This window comes from Carassius gibelio, chromosome B10, assembly GCF_023724105.1.
Source record: "Carassius gibelio isolate Cgi1373 ecotype wild population from Czech Republic chromosome B10, carGib1.2-hapl.c, whole genome shotgun sequence".
Classification (NCBI taxonomy): Eukaryota; Metazoa; Chordata; class Actinopteri; order Cypriniformes; family Cyprinidae; genus Carassius; species Carassius gibelio.
In genome coordinates this window covers 6,182,945-6,202,732 of record NC_068405.1, presented here as the reverse complement: position 1 = coordinate 6,202,732, position 19,788 = coordinate 6,182,945, and the positions used below count along the sequence as shown (strand labels likewise).

At 35.8% G+C, this 19,788-nt stretch overlaps 1 protein-coding gene across 1 annotated transcript; it reads left to right on the top strand.

Moving 5' to 3' along the window:
* Positions 1-1,692: 1,692 nt before the first annotated feature.
* On the top strand, positions 1,693-18,984 carry LOC127966787 (muscle, skeletal receptor tyrosine-protein kinase-like). The gene is made up of 7 exons (XM_052568032.1): positions 1,693-1,926; positions 11,439-11,565; positions 11,732-11,883; positions 12,156-12,283; positions 13,416-13,557; positions 14,066-14,190; positions 18,364-18,984. The coding sequence occupies exons 1-7, from the start codon at positions 1,854-1,856 to the stop codon at positions 18,589-18,591; spliced, it is 975 nt and encodes a 324-aa protein (XP_052423992.1). The 5' UTR covers positions 1,693-1,853; the 3' UTR covers positions 18,592-18,984.
* Positions 18,985-19,788: the final 804 nt, after the last annotated feature.

Sequence of the window (19,788 nt, the reverse complement as noted above, 5' to 3'; positions counted from 1 at the left end):
AAGAACAAAACGATATAATAATATTAAGCAATGATGCATATAACCAATACAAATATATTTTTACAAACATTTATATAGTCACAAAAGTTTTTTTTTTTTTTTTTTTCAAATAAATGCTGTTCTTTTGAACTTGAACTTAATCAGATACATCAAAAAAAAAAAAAAGTGCATCATGTTTCCAACAAAAATATGAAGCAAGCAGCACCGTTTTCAGTATTGATAATACTCAGAAGTGTTTCTTGAGCAGTAAATCAGTATATTTTTTATGATTTCTGAAGATCATGTGACACTGAAGACTGGAATGAATGATGCTGAAAATACAGCGGAGCATCACAGGAATTAATTGCATTCTAAAATATATCAAAATAGAAACAGTTCAATTAAATAGTAATAATATTCCACAAAATAGCCTTGTTGAACATGCATCTCATTATCTCGCATGCATCACAAATTTGCTTATATTTGATTAGCATCTTAGAAATAGTGCAGAATCTAAATATTCCTTCTTACTTTAATGCCTATTTTTTATCTTACTATTTTCAATTTTATGTCTAAGTTGTTTTGCATTTTGGAGAATGCAGCAACATTTTATGTCCATTTTTAATTGACGGGGAAAAAAAACCTGTTCCATCTGGTTTCAGATTTTAGGACTTTATACATATACATTTTATATTGGATATAATCTATAAAAAGTAAATAGTTCTGGACAGAAATGATTGGAATAAATAATTAATGTCTGTACACTAACATTTATATTCACAGAAGCAAATCAGCATACACCCCAGAATCAAACATAGGCTCAGTGACATCTGACATCACCAGAAACCTGTCAAAACAAACGCTGCTCTCGAAGTGCACTAAGCACATTTCTCTGCATATCATGCATCATGCACACTCAGAATACAATATTCCACTGCAATTAACCGTACAAGGCGAAAGCATAGATGATGGGGACATAAACAGTCACTTTGGGAAATGTCACTCTCCAGCTTAAAATAAATCAGTGTGTACAGGACAGTGAGCAACAGGTGGGTCCTGCCACACAAAGGCCACTTGAATGCAAAGCTGTGCCTGTCATGCTATTGCTATGAGTGAGGGAGGGCTGGCGTGTGTTTGTGAGGGCCGCCCAACTCACACCGAGAAACACAGAACTGACTTCAAATATATATATATATATATATGTTTTGGCAGTTATAGTGGATTTACAACATGAATCCCAAATTAACTGTGTGAAAATACTGTTAAATAAACCAGAGTGAAGTGGAGGTGTAGAAACATTTTTTTTTTTTTATTGTAAACTGAGTGCATTTTCAAAATTAAAACTGCATTGAATTAAACATGAAAGTTTGAAACGGAAAAACTGTTCTTGTAAAAAAAAAAAAAAAAAAAAAAAAAAAACCCCCCAATATTGATTTATTTACACAGTGTACATTTATTTATGTATGTATGTATTTATTTATTCTATCACAGTGTACAATTCCCTCCATACCGTGAATAATCATTTTCATGATAAATCATGAGCTCTGAATTTTGGCAGTGCTGGAAATATACACACTTTTGATTCTAAACAGCACCCTGTAAATGTGTACGACATGTTCCCTTCTATAAAGATGGAATTGTTGGTATTTTCTCGTCACTTTCTGCATCCCGTCCCCCTCATCTCAGTGTAAGTGTATCCAGCAGCTGGCCCTGTCTGTCTCGAGCTGAGCACACGGCTCGCAGGCCTGTCTGCAACACACACACACACACACACACACACTGTACTGTCTGCTGCCACTGCATCTCACAGCTCCGACATGAGACTGACCGATGGATTTTAAAGCTAAATCGAGGCAGAACGTTCTAAGGTGAAGATGAAGGTCCTTAAAAACATTCCACTGATAGTTCTTCTGGTGTATTTCAGCCTGAGTGAAGGGCTCCAGAGAGGTGAGTGAATAACTCTCTTGTGTTGTGCAAGCACGAGCCACATGGAGAAGAATACTGAGATCTATCTATCTATCTATCTATCTATCTATCTATCTATCTATCTATCTATCTATCTATCTATCTATCTATCTATCTATCTATCTAAGTTGGCCTGTAAAATATGTTACATTTATCTGTTGCAAATTAGTTTGATTCATTAATCTGTTCATTTATTTTAGTTAGTTTTTAAAACAACTGGGACACGAGTGGTTTTGATGCACAAAATAGGTATGTGTTAGTCAATTTTGCATTGGCACACATACCCTACTTAGCTATGAAATAATAATAAAACAAAATTAAATGAATGAACATTTCCAATTGTATTGAAAAACATATAGATATTGGTCACAGTACACGGGGGAAGCTGTCACAATTGAACCTGCTGTTAAACAGCATATTATTAGGATTTTTTTTTGCAACAAGGTTATGAAAAAATGTACTTTATTCAGCAATATGTGAAATGAACAAAAACATCAAGAAAATCATATGAAAATAAGATATCTGATTCCTCCGTGTTTCAAGATGTCAAAATTGTCAAAAGTTTGTTATGAAAGGAACTGTTTCTGACAGCATTGATACAACATGTGCTGCTGTATTAATAATAATAGTATCAATGGTCACACACATAACAATAACTTCATGTCATCATAGATTAAAGGATGGAATTTTCCAGCATGTTCCTTCCACAATATGCAATACCATACCATGTTTAAATGCTAACCTATAATTTTTAAATCAAGTTTGTTATTCTCTCTCTCATTTTTCTTCACACCCACAGTGAATAAACATTTATTATAGTCGGTTTTCTTGACTATTTGAGAAAAGCAATTACATACAGATCACATTTGTAGAATAATTTACAAAGCTTTACAACATCAGTCTCAGAATAACTGACAGATGGGTTTTGATTTGTGTATTTATGATTTAAACTGTGAGGTCACGTCAAGCCTGAAATATAATTTGTGACATATGACTTCTGGAGAACTGAAAGGCATAGCTATGACCTCAGAGCTTTGAACCTCAATATCTTCCAACTGGAAATGTTTATAATGATTTTAGGAACCTGCGTAAGCAGAGTTCCAGATGGGGAAGATACACTGTACGCCAACCGTTTCTCCTGAGACACTCATGCGGTTACTAATCGACATCTTAATATAACATATGAGGTCATTAGTACGGTATGTTGCCGTTGGACAGAATGCTACAATCAATTGTTCTACATAAAGCAAACACAAGACCAGCTTGACATGATTTATAGAATTTCAAAAGGTAAAGATGGAGAATGCAGATTTAGAATGTTCGAGTATGGCATGATACACAAGCTAATGTCTTAAAGTCAGGGAAAAAGTGTTAGTGCTTCGGTGTCTGTGCTCTGAAAACAGAACTGATTTGAGTTATTACTTGCATCGTCAGATTTATCCATTTGTCTGCTCTTCTCTTACTCCCACAAATGCAATTATTTTACATTTTATGTAACGTGCAGCAAGTGTATTTAGCTTCAAATGTTTCTGTATGCATCTAACCTCCTAACTATGCAGCAGATTCGTTCTGAAAGAATCACTACCCAAATTGTCCATCCCTAGTAAAATCACAATTCATTTCACCATAGTTTTTGTCATTTAAAAACAGTTTTAGTTTGTTATCTTCTCGTTGTCGTTAGTGAATGAACATTAAATGTTGTTGACGTAATTAACACTGCAACGCACTAACCACGAGGCTATCAGCAAGTGAGTCTTTCTGACCAATTCAGTTGAAGAGTCATTCAGAAGAGTCAGCCTAACGTGGACATTGCAATAGAAATATGTTATCTCTGCTGTTAAAGGAACTGAAACAAACGTCATGAAAATTTGTTTTAGTTATTTTGACCAAAAACAAATGTAACCACGGCAGAGAGTCAATAACTGGTTTCAGGCTTGGTAATCAGAGTTATTTTAAGAAATGTCTTGGCTCTCCCAAGCTTTATAATAACAGTGAATAGTGGTCAAGATTTTGAAGCCCAAAAAGTGCATCCATCCATGATGAAAACTGCTCCACATGGACCTGGGTGTGGAATGTGGAATTTTTTGCTTCTATCTCTTGAATAAGTGTACGACAGTTAGCAGAAGCTATAGATTACAATTTATAAGGTTTTAAACACACTGATTCACTTCAGAAGGCCTTTATTAAACCCCCAGAGCCATGTGGAGCACTTTTTATGCTGGATGGATACACTTTATTTTGCTTAAAAATCTCAACCACCATTTTCTACTATTATTAAGCTTGTAAGTATATATATTAATATAACTCTTATTGTATTCATCTGAAAGATGAAAGTCATTGAGAGTGAGTAAATCATGGGGTGTTTCATTTCTGGGTGAACTATCTCTTTAAGAATTGAAAAAGGAAGTACTTTTAATATATTTTACTGTTTATGTCAAAGGTTGCATTAGATCAAACTCTATGAGGTTTTCGCACAAATTCATCTGTATCTTGGTAGAAGTAAGGCAGATGCCGACATTGACATGCCTTCATCCTGAAAACCTATAATTTATGAAAGGTCAAAGGAAATATGAACCAGACTGCATTAATTGTAGGTTACATTTGAGAGTGTCGCCATTCCATGTCCAGTGCAAAATTTGGATCCTGGAACCCAACCAGATGAAACCCACTCTCAATGGATGATGCCAAAATGGTATGCGATCAGATGGCGAGGTATAAATTTGATATTGACGTACACACTACCTCAATCAAATTAATGGCATCAGTACAGTAGCTGTTCTAAACATCATCTGACTGTCAGTGAACTGTGAATTGAAAATAAATGCTCCTTCTCAACCTTTGCACACAGAATGTCCTTCTTGGTATCACATCAAATGTCATTCAGACAGGAAAGTACCAGTAAAAACAGAACAGTAGTGAAGCAGAACACTACTGGAAGCGAAAAAGACAAAATGCAGCAAAAAGAGCAAAGACCAACAAATCAGGGAACATTCTCAGAATTTTGACTAATTTTGTGACAAGGTTCTCTCAACGAACATTTGTCAAGGTTAACAGAATATTCATTCAAAGTTATCTGGTTGCCAATTTATTGATTTATGTATTGTACGTAACTAATATGGTAAAATGGAGCTTAATGTTTTCTCTAATATTGGCAATGTTCAGAGTCCATTGTTTTCATGGAAATGCTAGCAACAAAATTAAAATTAAAATAAATAAATTAAAATATTAGAACACACATAGATGACTTTCAGTATTTTACATACAATGGCCTCCAAACATATTTGGCCATTTGAGTTTGAATGCCATAGCATTAGAAATCAAAGCAAATGGCATATGCAAACAAATGAATGCTGCACCTTTTCCAAATATATGTATGAAATAATAGTTGATTTATTATAAATGAAGTAATTTGTTTACATCAAACTGGTGAGTCTGTTCTAAAACTCTAAGAAGCCTCTTAACATGAGCTGTTGCTAACAGGTCAGGATGATGATGTCCTTGGAAGCTCTTGCGTGGAACAGGTGATATATCCGCTGATTCACACTCTGGAAATTGGCAGGTTGTGTTCCTGCAGAGTGCTAATGCATCCCCGTGAGAAAACACAGCCGATAGCAAAACGAGGTTTGCACAGTCATGCTGTAAATTAATGAGGCTCCAGCTTCACCGCTGTCACTCACATGCATACAACACAGAGAAAACTGCTTAAAAAGACAAGAACTATGCATTCCCTCCTGAAACAAAGCTTGAATCAACCTGAAATACTCAGCTGGTCTCCCAGAATAGTTTTGGTGGGGTTTTGTGCAGTTGTCAGCTGGCCAAACCAACTTAATTTTGCTTTTACTGGTTAGCAAGGCCCTGTTAGCCCCTGCCAGAAGATGACGTAGTTACACCATTTGGTTCATCGTTCTCTATTGATGAAAATTGAAAATGAAAATTGTATATGCATTATATTATAAGCAAACCGCATATACGCAGAGCAGAACTGTTTCGAGGTACATTCAGTTGAATGAATAAACATGACATTTTAGCTAAAGCTATTAAACATTGTTTTTATTAACTGAAAAATAATATAAATATTATATGAAAAATTTACTTAAGAACATGTCTTGCATTGGAGGCTGTCTAGTCTGGAAGTACACAAATTGATAGATTTTACAAAAGCACACAGAAATACTGAAACTTAAAATGAAAGTAAACTTAATGAAAATAAAACAAATAAGAAAGAAAATTCAAAATATAATAGTTTAAGAACACTGGAGGGCAACAACAAAGTCACTCAGTCTATAATCTTGCTAATAATATAACAAAACTGAAAATAGCATAAGCGTCATACGTGACCTACAGTAATTACATTAGTGAGCACTGTATAGTGCATCCATTTTTGGTCAAGTTTAGTTTGTGAGAGGAGCTTTTAGATCTAAAACGGGAAATCTTGGATAGCAGTATGAAAAGTCTTTTGGAGAATTCGGGTGGGCTATTTATCTTGTCAGATTTCTTTTTGAAGAAACCGATGTCTAAAGAAATATCTAAAACAATACAAGTGTAATTGCAAAAGAAATGAAAAGACGAGAACTTCCTGGAGTTGATGCATCTTGACATAACAGTGCCAGACTAAACAATAAAACTCCAGTTAAAATATTTATTATGAGGCAGAAAGAAAGGGGAAGTGCAACAAACTGACCTTGAATCTTATAGTGGATGTTTAATACTTTTTTAATGACTCTTAACCAAAACATTATGTAAATTAAGAGTAAACGTTTCAGAACTAAAACTGCAATATCCAGACTCATACACATCAAGTTCACTTAAAAATGACTTTAACTGAGTTATACTTCATTAATAGTAAATTGTTGATCTTGCTTGATTAAAATTAGACTAAATGTTACTCATGAAATAGGCTACACATGCACAAACATTGGTTCGCTTCCAAATCCTAAGCCATCTAGTTGCATAAATAGACAGCATGCATTGAAACAGAGCCTTATAAGTGACTACAGCACCCTAGATAGGCTGCAACTCCATGCGGCATACAAATAGTGCTACTCAAGAGACTAGACACAACTGATTTCAGCAGTCTGGTGTTAGCATGTTGCTAAGCTACCGACATAGTACGCATATACATGCTGATTTATTATCTTACTTTTTGTCAGTATTAATTATAATCACATTGATATTCTATATTGCTTCCAAAAGTCCTCTTGTTTACTCAGATTCAGTACTATAGCAGTAAAACAATGCATGCTGAGATTGACTTTTCTATCAGCTTTAGATGTTGACCAAAATAAGGGGTCTTAGAATTTAGTATAACTATCCTGCTTATGATTCTATGGTGGTACGGCACAGTGATGCTATCAGACACCAGTACCATGGTATTTTTATACATACTGTAGCTTAACATGGTACTGAATGATTATTATTATATATATTTTTTTTAAATCATGGCATTTACAAGGTAGACAATGCTTTAAAGAATAGTTCAAAGAATACCATAGTATCACCATGGCAAAAATCCGAAAAGACATGGTATTATACTTCAAAAACAATTTCTTACTTAGTATTTGTCTCATTTTACGATACAAATATCCAAATATTCTTAAATCGGTTTACATTTAATGAAAAGTAAAATAATAAGGATATTATGTCTTGTTTTATGATAAATATATCAAAATTAACTGAATTTTATCATTCTAAAAACATGGTATTAACACATGCCTTAAAAATGGTTTTATCATGGAACACGTCCAAAAACAAGGTATTACCATGGTATACGTCCAAAAAACTTGGCATTTTGTAAACATGGAATTAGTAGGATAAAATATTTATTAATTTATTTATTTATTGTTAGCATGGTACACAAAAACATGATTTTGTCCAAAAAATAAGGTATTACTAAGGTACAGATCCCACCCAAAATATGATATTACCATAATAAACATGCAAAAAATAAATAAATAAAATAAAACACAAAATAAAACAACAACATGATTTCTCGTCCCTCTATCTGTCTCTGACTGTACCTCTCATCCCTCTATCTGTCTCTGACTGTCCCACTCGTCCCTCTATCTGTCTCTGAATGTTCCTCTCTTCCCTCTATCTGTCTGTGACTGTACCTCTAGTCCCTCTATCTGTCTCTGACTGTATCTCTCATCCCTCTCTCTGTCTCTGACTGTACCTCTCGTCCCTGTATCTGTCTCTGACTGTCCCACTCGTCCCTCTATCTGTCTCTGAATGTTCCTCTCATCTCTCTATCTGTCTCTGACTGTACCTCTTGTCCCTGTATCTGTCTCTGAATGTACCTCTCGTCCCTATATCTGTCTCTGACTGTACCTCTCGTCCCTCTATCTGTCTCTGACTGTACCTCTCGTCCCTCTATCTGTCTCTGACTGTACCTCTCGTCCCTCTATCTGTCTCTGAATGTACCTCTCGTCCCTGTATATGTCTCTGACTGTACCTCTCGTCCCTGTATCTGTCTCTGACTGTGTCTCTCATCCGTCTATCTGTCTCTGACTGTACCTCTCGTCCCTCTATCTGTCTCTGACTGTACCTCTCGTCCCTCTATCTGTCTCTGAATTTACATCTCGTCCCTCTATCTGTCTCTGACTGTACCTCTCGTCCCTCTATCTGTCTCTGAATTTACCTCTCGCCCCTCTATCTGTCTCTGAATGTACCTCTCGTCCCTGTATCTGTCTCTGACTGTACCTCTCGTCCCTCTATCTGTCTCTGAATTTACCTCTCGTCCCTCTATATGTCTCTGAATGTACCTCTCATCCCTTTATGTCACTGACTGTACCTCTTGTCCCTCTATCTGTTTCTGACTGTATATCTCGTCCCTCTATCTGTCTCTGAATTTACCTCTCGTCCCTCTATCTGTCTCTGAATTTACATCTCGTCCCTCTATCTGTCTCTGACTGTACCTCTCGTCCCTCTATCTGTCTCTGAATTTACCTCTCGCCCCTCTATCTGTCTCTGAATGTACCTCTCGTCCCTCTATCTGTCTCTGACTGTACCTCTCGTCCCTGTATCAGTCTCTGAATGTACCTCTCGTCCCTGTATCTGTCTCTGACTGTACCTCTCGTCCCTCTATCTGTCTCTGACTGTACCTCTCGTCCCTCTATCTGTCTCTGAATGTACCTCTCGTCCCTGTATATGTCTCTGACTGTACCTCTCGTCCCTGTATCTGTCTCTGACTGTGTCTCTCATCCGTCTATCTGTCTCTGACTGTACCTCTCGTCCCTCTATCTGTCTCTGAATTTACCTCTCGTCCCTCTATCTGTCTCTGAATTTACATCTCGTCCCTCTATCTGTCTCTGAATTTACCTCTCGTCCCTCTATCTGTCTCTGAATTTACATCTCGTCCCTCTATCTGTCTCTGACTGTACCTCTCGTCCCTCTATCTGTCTCTGAATTTACCTCTCGCCCCTCTATCTGTCTCTGAATGTACCTCTCGTCCCTGTATCTGTCTCTGACTGTACCTCTCGTCCCTCTATCTGTCTCTGAATTTACCTCTCGTCCCTCTATATGTCTCTGAATGTACCTCTCATCCCTTTATGTCACTGACTGTACCTCTTGTCCCTCTATCTGTTTCTGACTGTATATCTCGTCCCTCTATCTGTCTCTGAATTTACCTCTCGTCCCTGCATCTGTCACTGACTGTACCTCTCGTCCCTTTATCTGTCTCTGACTGTACCTCTCGTCCCTCTATCTGTCTCTGACTGTACCTCTCGTCCCTGTATCTGTCTCTGACTGTACCTCTCGTCCCTCTATCTGTCTCTGACTGTACCTCTCGTCCCTGTATCAGTCTCTGAATGTACCTCTCGTCCCTGTATCTGTCTCTGACTGTACCTCTCGTCCCTCTATCTGTCTCTGAATTTACCTCTCGTCCCTGTATCTGTCTCTGAATTTACCTCTCGTCCCTGTATCTGTCTCTGAATGTACCTCTCGTCCCTGTATCTGTCTCTGACTGTACCTCTCGTCCCTGTATCTTTCTATGACTGTACCTCTCGTCCCTCTATCTGTCTCTGACTGTACCTCTCGTCCCTGTATCTGTCTCTGACTGTACCTCTCGTCCCTGTATCTGTCTCTGACTGTACCTCTCGTCCCTGTATCTGTCTCTGACTGTACCTCTCGTCCCTGTATCTGTCTCTGAATGCACCCCTCGTCCCTGTATCTGTCTCTGACTGTACCTCTCGTCCCTGTATCTGTCTCTGAATGTACCTCTCGTCCCTGTATCTGTCTCTGACTGTATCTGTCCTCCCCCTATCTGTTTCTGAAAGTACTATTCTGTTTTGTAATATATATAATGTATTGACCTCTTTGTTTTTTTTTTTCAATATTTCTAGTCACACTTTGAATCCTGGGATGGAACTTCATCTGGAGCATAATTGTTCTTTGGTTGATTTTTATCTGTTTTTGATGGAAAGTTGTATGAATTGTTTGGCCATATTGGTTTATTCATTAAGTGATGAAAGCTATCTGAAAGTGTCTTTGTGGTTTTTAAAGGATTAGTTCACCCAAAAATGAAAATGTCGAGAATACAGTAAATTTTTTTAACAGTGTGTGATTTATCATTCATCATTTATTGCACAATTATGTGCAAAGTGTTATTTAATGCCAAATGTTTCTTCTTGCTTTACGGTAGATCCAGATTTATAAGTGGATTACCGCCACCTATTTCTCGAATGGACCATTGACACTCTATCTACAATCTCACTTAGGAGTGTCAATGGCCAATGGTGTTATTATCCTGGGAGATTCAAAGTTAACTTCACGATGTCAATGGCTAAGCTTGATGCTTTGCTTGCGATACTAGAGCCACATATTAAAATAGAAGACCACTAGATTCTGTGAACTCAGTGTCTAAGGATCTTTACAGTAAATAAACTTGACCATTCTACCATTCTTTGGCATTCACTTGTACGGTGGCTCTGAATTGTCCAAAAGCTTCTAAAAATACCTGCAAAGGATGGGAAAAATGCAGAAAATCTAACCCAATAGAAAATAATGTTTATGACAGACGAAAGTTTTGGAGGCAGTGTGCAATGTCATCCAGTGTGCAATAGCATTTAACATGATACACATGTCATGGTAAGAGTCCCAAAATTGGAATTAACATAAAAAAAGAAACAGTCCAGTCTGGTCTCAGTCACGAGAGGGATGTGTTTTGTATCAGCTCGATTTCTTAATAACATCAGGCCTGCATTCACACAGTTATTTACAATAGAAACATGTTCACCCTATGACCCTCAGCTGTCTGCGGTGTGCCGAGCAGTGCTCAGAATGTGAAATATTTTGTTGTGAAAAGGTAGTTTCACAGCCGTTACAGTGTCTGACTTATATTCAGGGTCAAGTGCTAAAAAGCATTTCTTGTCAGCCTGTCTTATTTCATGACTTGATTACTGAAGGAGGAATAAAAAAAAATACCTCTTTGTATACAGTAACTTAACATTTTTGTCATGATCCGAAAATGAAAATATTTCTTTCCTGCTCTATTGCAGCACCCAAAATCACAACATTGCTCGAGACAGTGGACGTCTCTCTGGATCATAACGCAACTTTCATCTGTGAGGTTGATTCATACCCTCAAGCTGATATTACATGGACGCGGAATAACTACCCAATAAGGTTTGAACTTTCTTCATTAATTAACTTGATTCTTATTCTATGCTATGCATAAAAATAAAAACAAAACCAGTTTCTCCTGTATAGTCAGCAATTGGACCTCAGCAAAGTCTCAAACTGTGTTCAGGTTACCAGTGTTTTTTTTAAAGAATCTGCTTTTTGAATGCAGGTATTACGATTCCAGATACATTATACAAGAAAATGGCCAAATGCTGATCATTCCCAATGTAAAGGATTCAGACAATGGAGAATACTGTTGCGTTGTAAGCAATGGGATTGGAGAACCGGCCAAGAGCTGTGGAGCTTTACAGCTGAAGATGAGTATGTTCACATATGAGCCATCAGGATATGATATCAGAACTACCATGAGCATACTATTTTCATGCTTGTTGCCAAATGATTGTTTTTGAATCTTAATAAAGGCTTGAAAATTTTTCTTGAAGACAGTTTGCATTCACTTGTCATTTCTGTGGTATATTCAATGCTTCATTTATTAATGATCCACATGGAAAGGAGTAAGAAGAGTTTGAATTTGAATGTTATAATAGAAATGAATTAAAGATCACTCTAATAAACTTTTTTTTTTCTTTCAGAGCCTCAAATCAAAAGACATCCTACTAACATGACATTGATTGTAGAGTCCAAAGCAGTGTTGCCATGTTTAACAATAGGATATCCAAAACCCAGTATATCCTGGATTAAAGAAGATGATTTGATAAAGGTAACTGGATTGTCTTGTCTCAGTCTTTAAAGGGGGGGGGGGGGGTGAAATGCTATTTCATGCATACTGAGTTTTTTACACTGTTAAAGAGTTGGATTCCCATGCTAAACATGGACAAAGTTTCAAAAATTAAGTTGTACGTTTGAAGGAGTATTTCTGTTCCAAAAAGTTTTTTTCGAGTATGGCTCTGTGTGAAGTTAGATGGAGCGGAATTTCCTTATATGGGTCCTGAGGGCACGTCTGCCGGAAGAACGCGCGCTCCCGTATAGCGAGGCTGAGCAGCACAGACATTTCACTGATCAGAGCGAGAGCGTCGCGAAAAGTCACAAAAGAAGTGTGTTTTTGGTTGCCAGGGCAAGACAACCCTGCACAGATTACCAAAGAAAAAACAGCATTAAGGGACCAGTAGATGGAGTTTATTTTTACAGAGCATCAACGGAGTTGTGCAAGTGTTTTTGTTTGTTCCCTGCATTTCGAAGATGCTTGTTTTACAAACAAGGCCCAGTTTGACGACGGATTTGCGTATCGTTTATTTCTTAAGGATGATGCAATCCCAACCAAAAAGGGTCACGATCGTGTGTTGGAACCGCAGGCGGTGAGTAAAACTGCTTAAAATGTCTCTGCCTCCTTGTTAGTGCGTACTCTCCCATGCCAGAGACCCGGGTTGGAGTCCCGCTCGGAGCGAGTCGTTGCTGCTGCTGCTTTCGTTCAGTTTCAGCCTCGGGATCTGATTCTGGATCATAAATAAACGGCTGAATCTGACTGTTAGCCATGGATTGTTTTGGATTATGGTTTTTTTCCTCACGGTAATGTCACAGCTTCCAAACGCTCTCAATGCAAAAGCCTACTGGCGCTCGTGATTCTTTAGCTCCGCCCACTCGTCACGCCTCCAGTCGGTCGTGTTTTTCCGGGAAAAATCGGTACAGACTATCTTTCTCTTATGAATATAATAAAACTAAAGACTTTTTGGAGTTATGAAGGATGCAGTACTACTCTATAGGTACTCAAGATTAACAGGATATTGAGTGAAAACGAGCATTTCACCCCCCCTTTAACATACAAGTTCTTCCCACTGTTTGTTGGTAAGACTGTAAGAAGGTTCTAAATGTATCAGTTATTGTGTGTCTTGAAGGTTAATAGTCGTATATCAGTTTTGGAATCTGGTTCCCTAAAAATTAACAACATCAAGAAAGAGGACGCTGGACAGTATCGCTGTGTGGCCAGGAACAGTTTTGGAATCGTGTACTCCAAACCAGTCATTATTGAAGTGCAAGGTATGGCTTAAAATAACTTTCATACTCATTCAAGTATTCTTGTAATTTTCAGGTTTTCTAATGCAATGACATTCCGACAATTTAAGTATGACTCTAGTGGCCAAATTCATTTGAGGTCACTTTAGGTTTATGGGCAAATGACATAATGCTTGCACATTGATTGATTGAAAAAATACTGTATATCAAAATTAACCTCTTTCATGATGAGCACATAGTCATTTATTATTATTATTATTATTATTATTATTATTATTATTATTATTATTATTGTTATTATTATTATTATTATTATTATTATTATTATTATTATTATTATTATTAATATTATATTGGTGCAACCCAACATTTAAAATAGCATGATATTTGACCTTTGACCAAACTTGACCTTTTTCATGGTGTATTATTCTAAAAGGCTAATATCGTATTACCTTTAGATGGATGGTTATACCATATTAAATTCTTAATCAAGCTAGATTTTATTTATTTATTTAAGATTTTCCATTTTCAGCTCCTGCCAAGATACTGAAAGTTCCCAAGGAGAAGAAAGTTCAGATTGGATCAGAGGTTACGCTGGAGTGTAATGCCACTGGCAACCCTATCCCATCCATAACTTGGCTTGAGAACGGCAATACGGTAAATCCTCTACTGTACTAATTTTCCCTCTTTCCCATCTTCCTCTTTGCCACTCTCTTGCTTTCCTTGCTTGCTCTGTCTCTATGGAGCAAATGAATTGTACTTTCATCTCATCTTACTGGACCAGAGAGCAGAGCTCAGTGTGTTCTTGTTAATGTCAGGTGGCATAGCTCAAATGCACTGTCAGATGCTTGGGTCTGTGCTGCCATTAAGAGGATTCAAACTATAATCATTCCCCAGGCCGCGGATCAGACAGCAGCAATAAAGTTTAAGCCGTATTGAGATCAAGAAAGGAATTCAAAACACCTCAGAGCTCTTATCATTATTTGGGATCATTTTACGTTGTGGATTTTGGTAGACAGAAACAAAGAGAACTGAAAACTGATCAGTCTCACTGGAAGATATTGTCTGAAAACAAGCATGTAAGTCTTTAAACCAAAGAGAATCCAAGATTCAGATTTCTCAGGCTTCTGAACAAGCTGTCCTCTCTCTGTTTTCATTTGGACACCAGCAGTCTTATTTTAATACAATATTTTTTAAGATTTGTGTAGATAAATATTGGTTTGGCTCAGCGGCTGTGGTTGAAACTTCTATTTTTTGGCATGATGTGTTATAACAGTAAATAGTGGAGCAGAGAATGATCTCTCCGCTTGAAGACATTTGTGTCCTAAATACAGGAGGGTTTAACCCTTGGATGACCAAACTGCTATATTTTCTCTTGTGTTTGGGTGATCTTTTTGTTGTAGAATGTTAGGTTGCACTGGTATTTACTACTACTTTACTACACTAAGTTTGCACATATGTGCTTTAGTTTATGCACAAACATTTTATTTTGATTTAATATTGTGTTGACAAACATACTTATTAAACCAGATTTTATTTTATTAAAATGTTATTTTTTTCTTGTTTAAAATATCATATAGAAGACTTCAAACAAACAAATCAAACAAACAATCAAACAAACTATTTCCATTTAACACAGTCGTTTTATTTATTTATTAATTGCATGCAAAATAAAAGTTTTTGTTTACATAATATATATATATGTGTGTGTACTGTGTATATTTATTGTGTATATATAAATACAATCACATACAGTATACATTTAAAAAATAATGTAATATATAAATACATTTAATATATAAACAACTTACCTATCATGTGTGTGCATTTATATATACATTATAAATATACACGGTGTGCGCACACACACACACACACACGCACACACACACACACACACAAACACACACACACACACACACACACACACACACACACACATATATATATATATATATATATATATATATATATATATATATATATAAAATGTAAACAAAACTTTTATTTTGGATGTGATTAATCATTTACAGAAATCTATTTATTTATTTATCCATTCATTGATTTTGGTAAATCAAGTTAAAATACAAATACATTTCATTTTACGTTTAATGCATCTAAGCACAATATTTTACATCAAAGAGTGCAATCATCAAAGAAATACATTTTAATGTATTTAAACTTTTGATGACAATGTGCTATTATAATAATTTGTCCATTTACCTTTTTTTTTGGTATTTGTGGGACATACGTATATGATAAAAATCTGATTAGTTACTCTAATTAATAATCTATCTATACTTTTAAATTTAAGTCAGTTGATATTAATGTGATTACAAGTAACACATTGATTTAATGGTTTTAGTTAGCTAAGTATAATAACCCTACAATAAAAGTTATTACATTTATAAAAATATAAAAGGTATTTCAAAACAATAGTAATGCATTATTAAGTTGTGGCAACTATGTTTAACAAGCACCCAGGCAGAATTTTTTTTTATTTTATTTTTTTTTATTTTCTTACATCAAAAGTGGTTTAATTGTACTTAAAGACCAAATCATTAAACACTCCACAATCAATGTCCTTTGCCTTTGGAGCACTTTTCACTAATAATCGTATATATAGTAATAGTTTAAAAAAGGCATTTATATTATGATGAATAGTTAGAGCTGTCAGAGCAGACAGATAACGTCAGAGAGATGAACTTTGACCTCTGACCTCCAAAGCATCCCTGAAACCCGTGAGATGTTATTAGACGCTTGATTAAAACGAGTCGTCTGAGTGTGTTTCTGGCAGGACTCGCGGCTCATTAGTTTTCTTTAGCCTGATGAAGTGCCTTCTAAAATCAGCTGCATGAGCACTTTGTCAAATATAGAGCCGTGATCGACATTCCTACAGGCTCTCATGATCGTCTCATAAACTCAGCAAATCACATTAGCAAAATAGCAGGAGTCTTAGCACATCCAAACGATAAATAGAGGGATTTGTTATAATTGTTGGAATAATCATGTGACCCATCACTTCTGTTCTTTTCTATTCTATTCTACACATATACTGTACAGTGGAGATCACTAGTGACTATTTTGAACTCCAAAAACAATGAGTCTCCAGTTGCAGGGTGTATACGTTCTGTGCTATTAAAGATAATATTATTGTTGTTTTATTTACATAGTCATGTTTTATTTATTACATTTAGTGGATTAGATGAGCCATATATATGTACATCTACGATCACACATGAGCTGAATTTTGCTTGATGCAGCAGTAATAACTAAAAGCTGTTATATTGCATGGCTACTTGCCAGACGATGTAATCATTTCTAACTTTGAGGTCTGCAAAATTATCATTATTGTGATTTTTTTATATTTTTTCATGTTCTTGAAAGAAGTCTCTTCTGCTCATCAAGGATGTAATTATCTGAGCAAAAGTACAGTAAAAACAGTGATAATGTAAAACATTTGTACAATTTAAAATTACTGCAAATATAGTGTAATTTATTGCTGTGATCAAAGCTGAATTTTCAGCATAATTATTCCAGTCTTTAGTGTCACAGTCATAGTGATTTGGCATATTTTTATTATTATTATTATTAATGCTGTTGTGCTTCATATTTTTGTGTAATATGTGATTTCTATGGTTTTCAGGATTTGAATTTGAATTTGATGATCAGAATGTTCGAAAGAACTGCATTTATAAAAACTATTTATAAAATGTAATTTTTTTTGTCACTTTTGATCAATTTAATACATCTTCACTAAATAAAAGTATAATTCAAATGAATGAATGAATCCATCAATCAATCAATCAATCAAAATTGGTACTTAATAAATAAAAATGTATGTTTTAATGTGTAAGTTACACATTTTTAGTAAGTGTGCAGTTAATTCTCATATTGTATGCTCAGAAAGTTTTGGAATGTTTGTCCTCTTCCCATATTTGTCACTACTGAAACACAGTGATAATAATCACATTGGAAAGGTTAAATTGACCTATTAAGATTTTGCTTACATCTAGATTGTAAATATGTGTTTTTGCTAATTTTCTTTTTCCAGAAGTAAATCATTAACAATTACATTGTTAACAATATTTCAAGTGTAAATTATGATATGTGTATTTTGATAAAAGTCTAAATGCATAAATAAATACATACATTTACTGTATGCATTTAGCAGATGCTTTTATCCAAAGTGACAAACAGTGCATATATTATGTATTATCCCTAGAAAACAATGATGACATGTTTCGGTAGTGACAATTTTAGATACTTTTAAACCTAGCTCAAATTTGCTAATCAGCACATGGTTTGCTAGCACAGTTCTGAACATTGTACGGATAAAAAATAAATGTTATGAAATAACTCCCCAAAAAAGTGTGCTTAGTTGCAAAAAACTGTGTTCGGTAGTGATGTTCATTAAATTTACACATATATTTTTTCAGACTTTTGAACAAATTTACCTCCAAATGATTGGACCTATCTACTCACACCTTTGTAGCTATGAGAGAGGGGGACACAGGGATATTCACTGATCATACATTCATGGGTTTAATTCAAATCAGTCTTGACCAATAGACTAAAACTTTCACTGTTTCGGTAGTGACATGAAAATGTGGGACATTTCTTTTTACATCAAGTTTCATAATTTACATATAGGCTAAATATATATAATTAATTTAATTTTATTTATTTTTTGTGGGACAGCAGTGTACATACTCTATAGTCTTCTGTGCCTTTTAAATTGCACATATTGACATTTTCTCAAATGTACAGGCATCAGAGTGTTTAAAGCATGTGAAGGAGTACCTGCTATGATTTATCTGTTGTGTGTAGATTTCTGGCGCGTCAGTGGAGGAGACGCTGGTGGATGAAGTCATCGTGTCTGTTCTGCGCGTGGTGGTTCATAAACCAGCTCTCTACACCTGTCAGGCTACTAACCAGCACAGCGGAGGAGCCAACACCGTCAAAGCCACGGCTAAAATAACTGTCTCAGGTGAGCTAAAGCACCAACGCCATATCACGACCAATTCATATGTACTTTACAAGGTGGCTAATTCGTAAGACCTCATTCGTACGATTTTGTACAATTTGTCTAGACCCCAGTGACGTGTAGGTTTAGGGGCAGGGTTAGATGTAGGTCATTCGTACACAAATTGCACAACTCATAAAATAACAATTAATGTGAGTGAGTTCGTAAGAATTTGTACGAATCAGCCACCTCGTAAAATACGTGTGAATTGTCATGAGATGGGACTGAAAGCACTGATTCCTAGACTGTCTGCTTCTTTGTCCCTAAAAATCCACAAATTTCTCACAAAAATGTCATGGATATTGAAATCTAGTCTTGATACCCAACTCTAAAAATAACTACAATTATATAAAAATAACCATTATATGACAGTAACAATATATAAAGTGACTGTGCTATTTAGCAGGAGGTACGGTTAGCATGGTGAATGTTTATATGGGTTAAAAAACCTGACTATAGGAGTGATACGAAACACTATTGTATACCATGTTATTTTGAAAACAACATTTATCCTTATACTAAGGTATTTAAAGTGCACTGGTGTACACTACCGTTCAAAGGTTTGTGGTCAGTGAGATACCTTATTTTATTGACTGATTGACTGATTAATTGATTGAGAGAGATACATTATTACTTTTATGCTGTAATGTTGAAAAAAAAAACTGCAATATTTCACAATATTACAGTTTACAATTTTTATTATACTTTTGATCAAATAAATGGTGAAATACCCAAACTTCTAAAGAGCAGTGTACCTTTAAATTACCATTATATATTTTTCATACTGCCTTGGTAAACGTCACAGTACTAGATCACACAGTCAGAGTACCACGATACCACTGGAGTGTATTATTGTCAGGCTGTGATGTCAGCAGTCATAACGTTTTAGCAAAATCAATTTGCAATGCTTCTGTTAATAAAGGCCCATGAAACAAGCCTTGTAAACACCCCCTCACTGTTTCAGCCATATGCTTCCCCGGCAGCTCTGTGTAAATATGAAGTGACTGCTCTTGAAGTTTCAGCAGCTGTGTTTCTGCTGCCGGTATTTCACTCAGCTTCCTCTGTGTTTGCATAGCTGTTCTTCTGCCTCCTCCAAAACCCGAAACCACGCATCCTCAGGCAAACATGCCCCAAAAGCTGTCTTGTGTCACTTGAGCCATGCACAGAATGTGTACAATACGATTAGGACATATTACATTGAATTATTGCATTAACTGAGTCATATATGC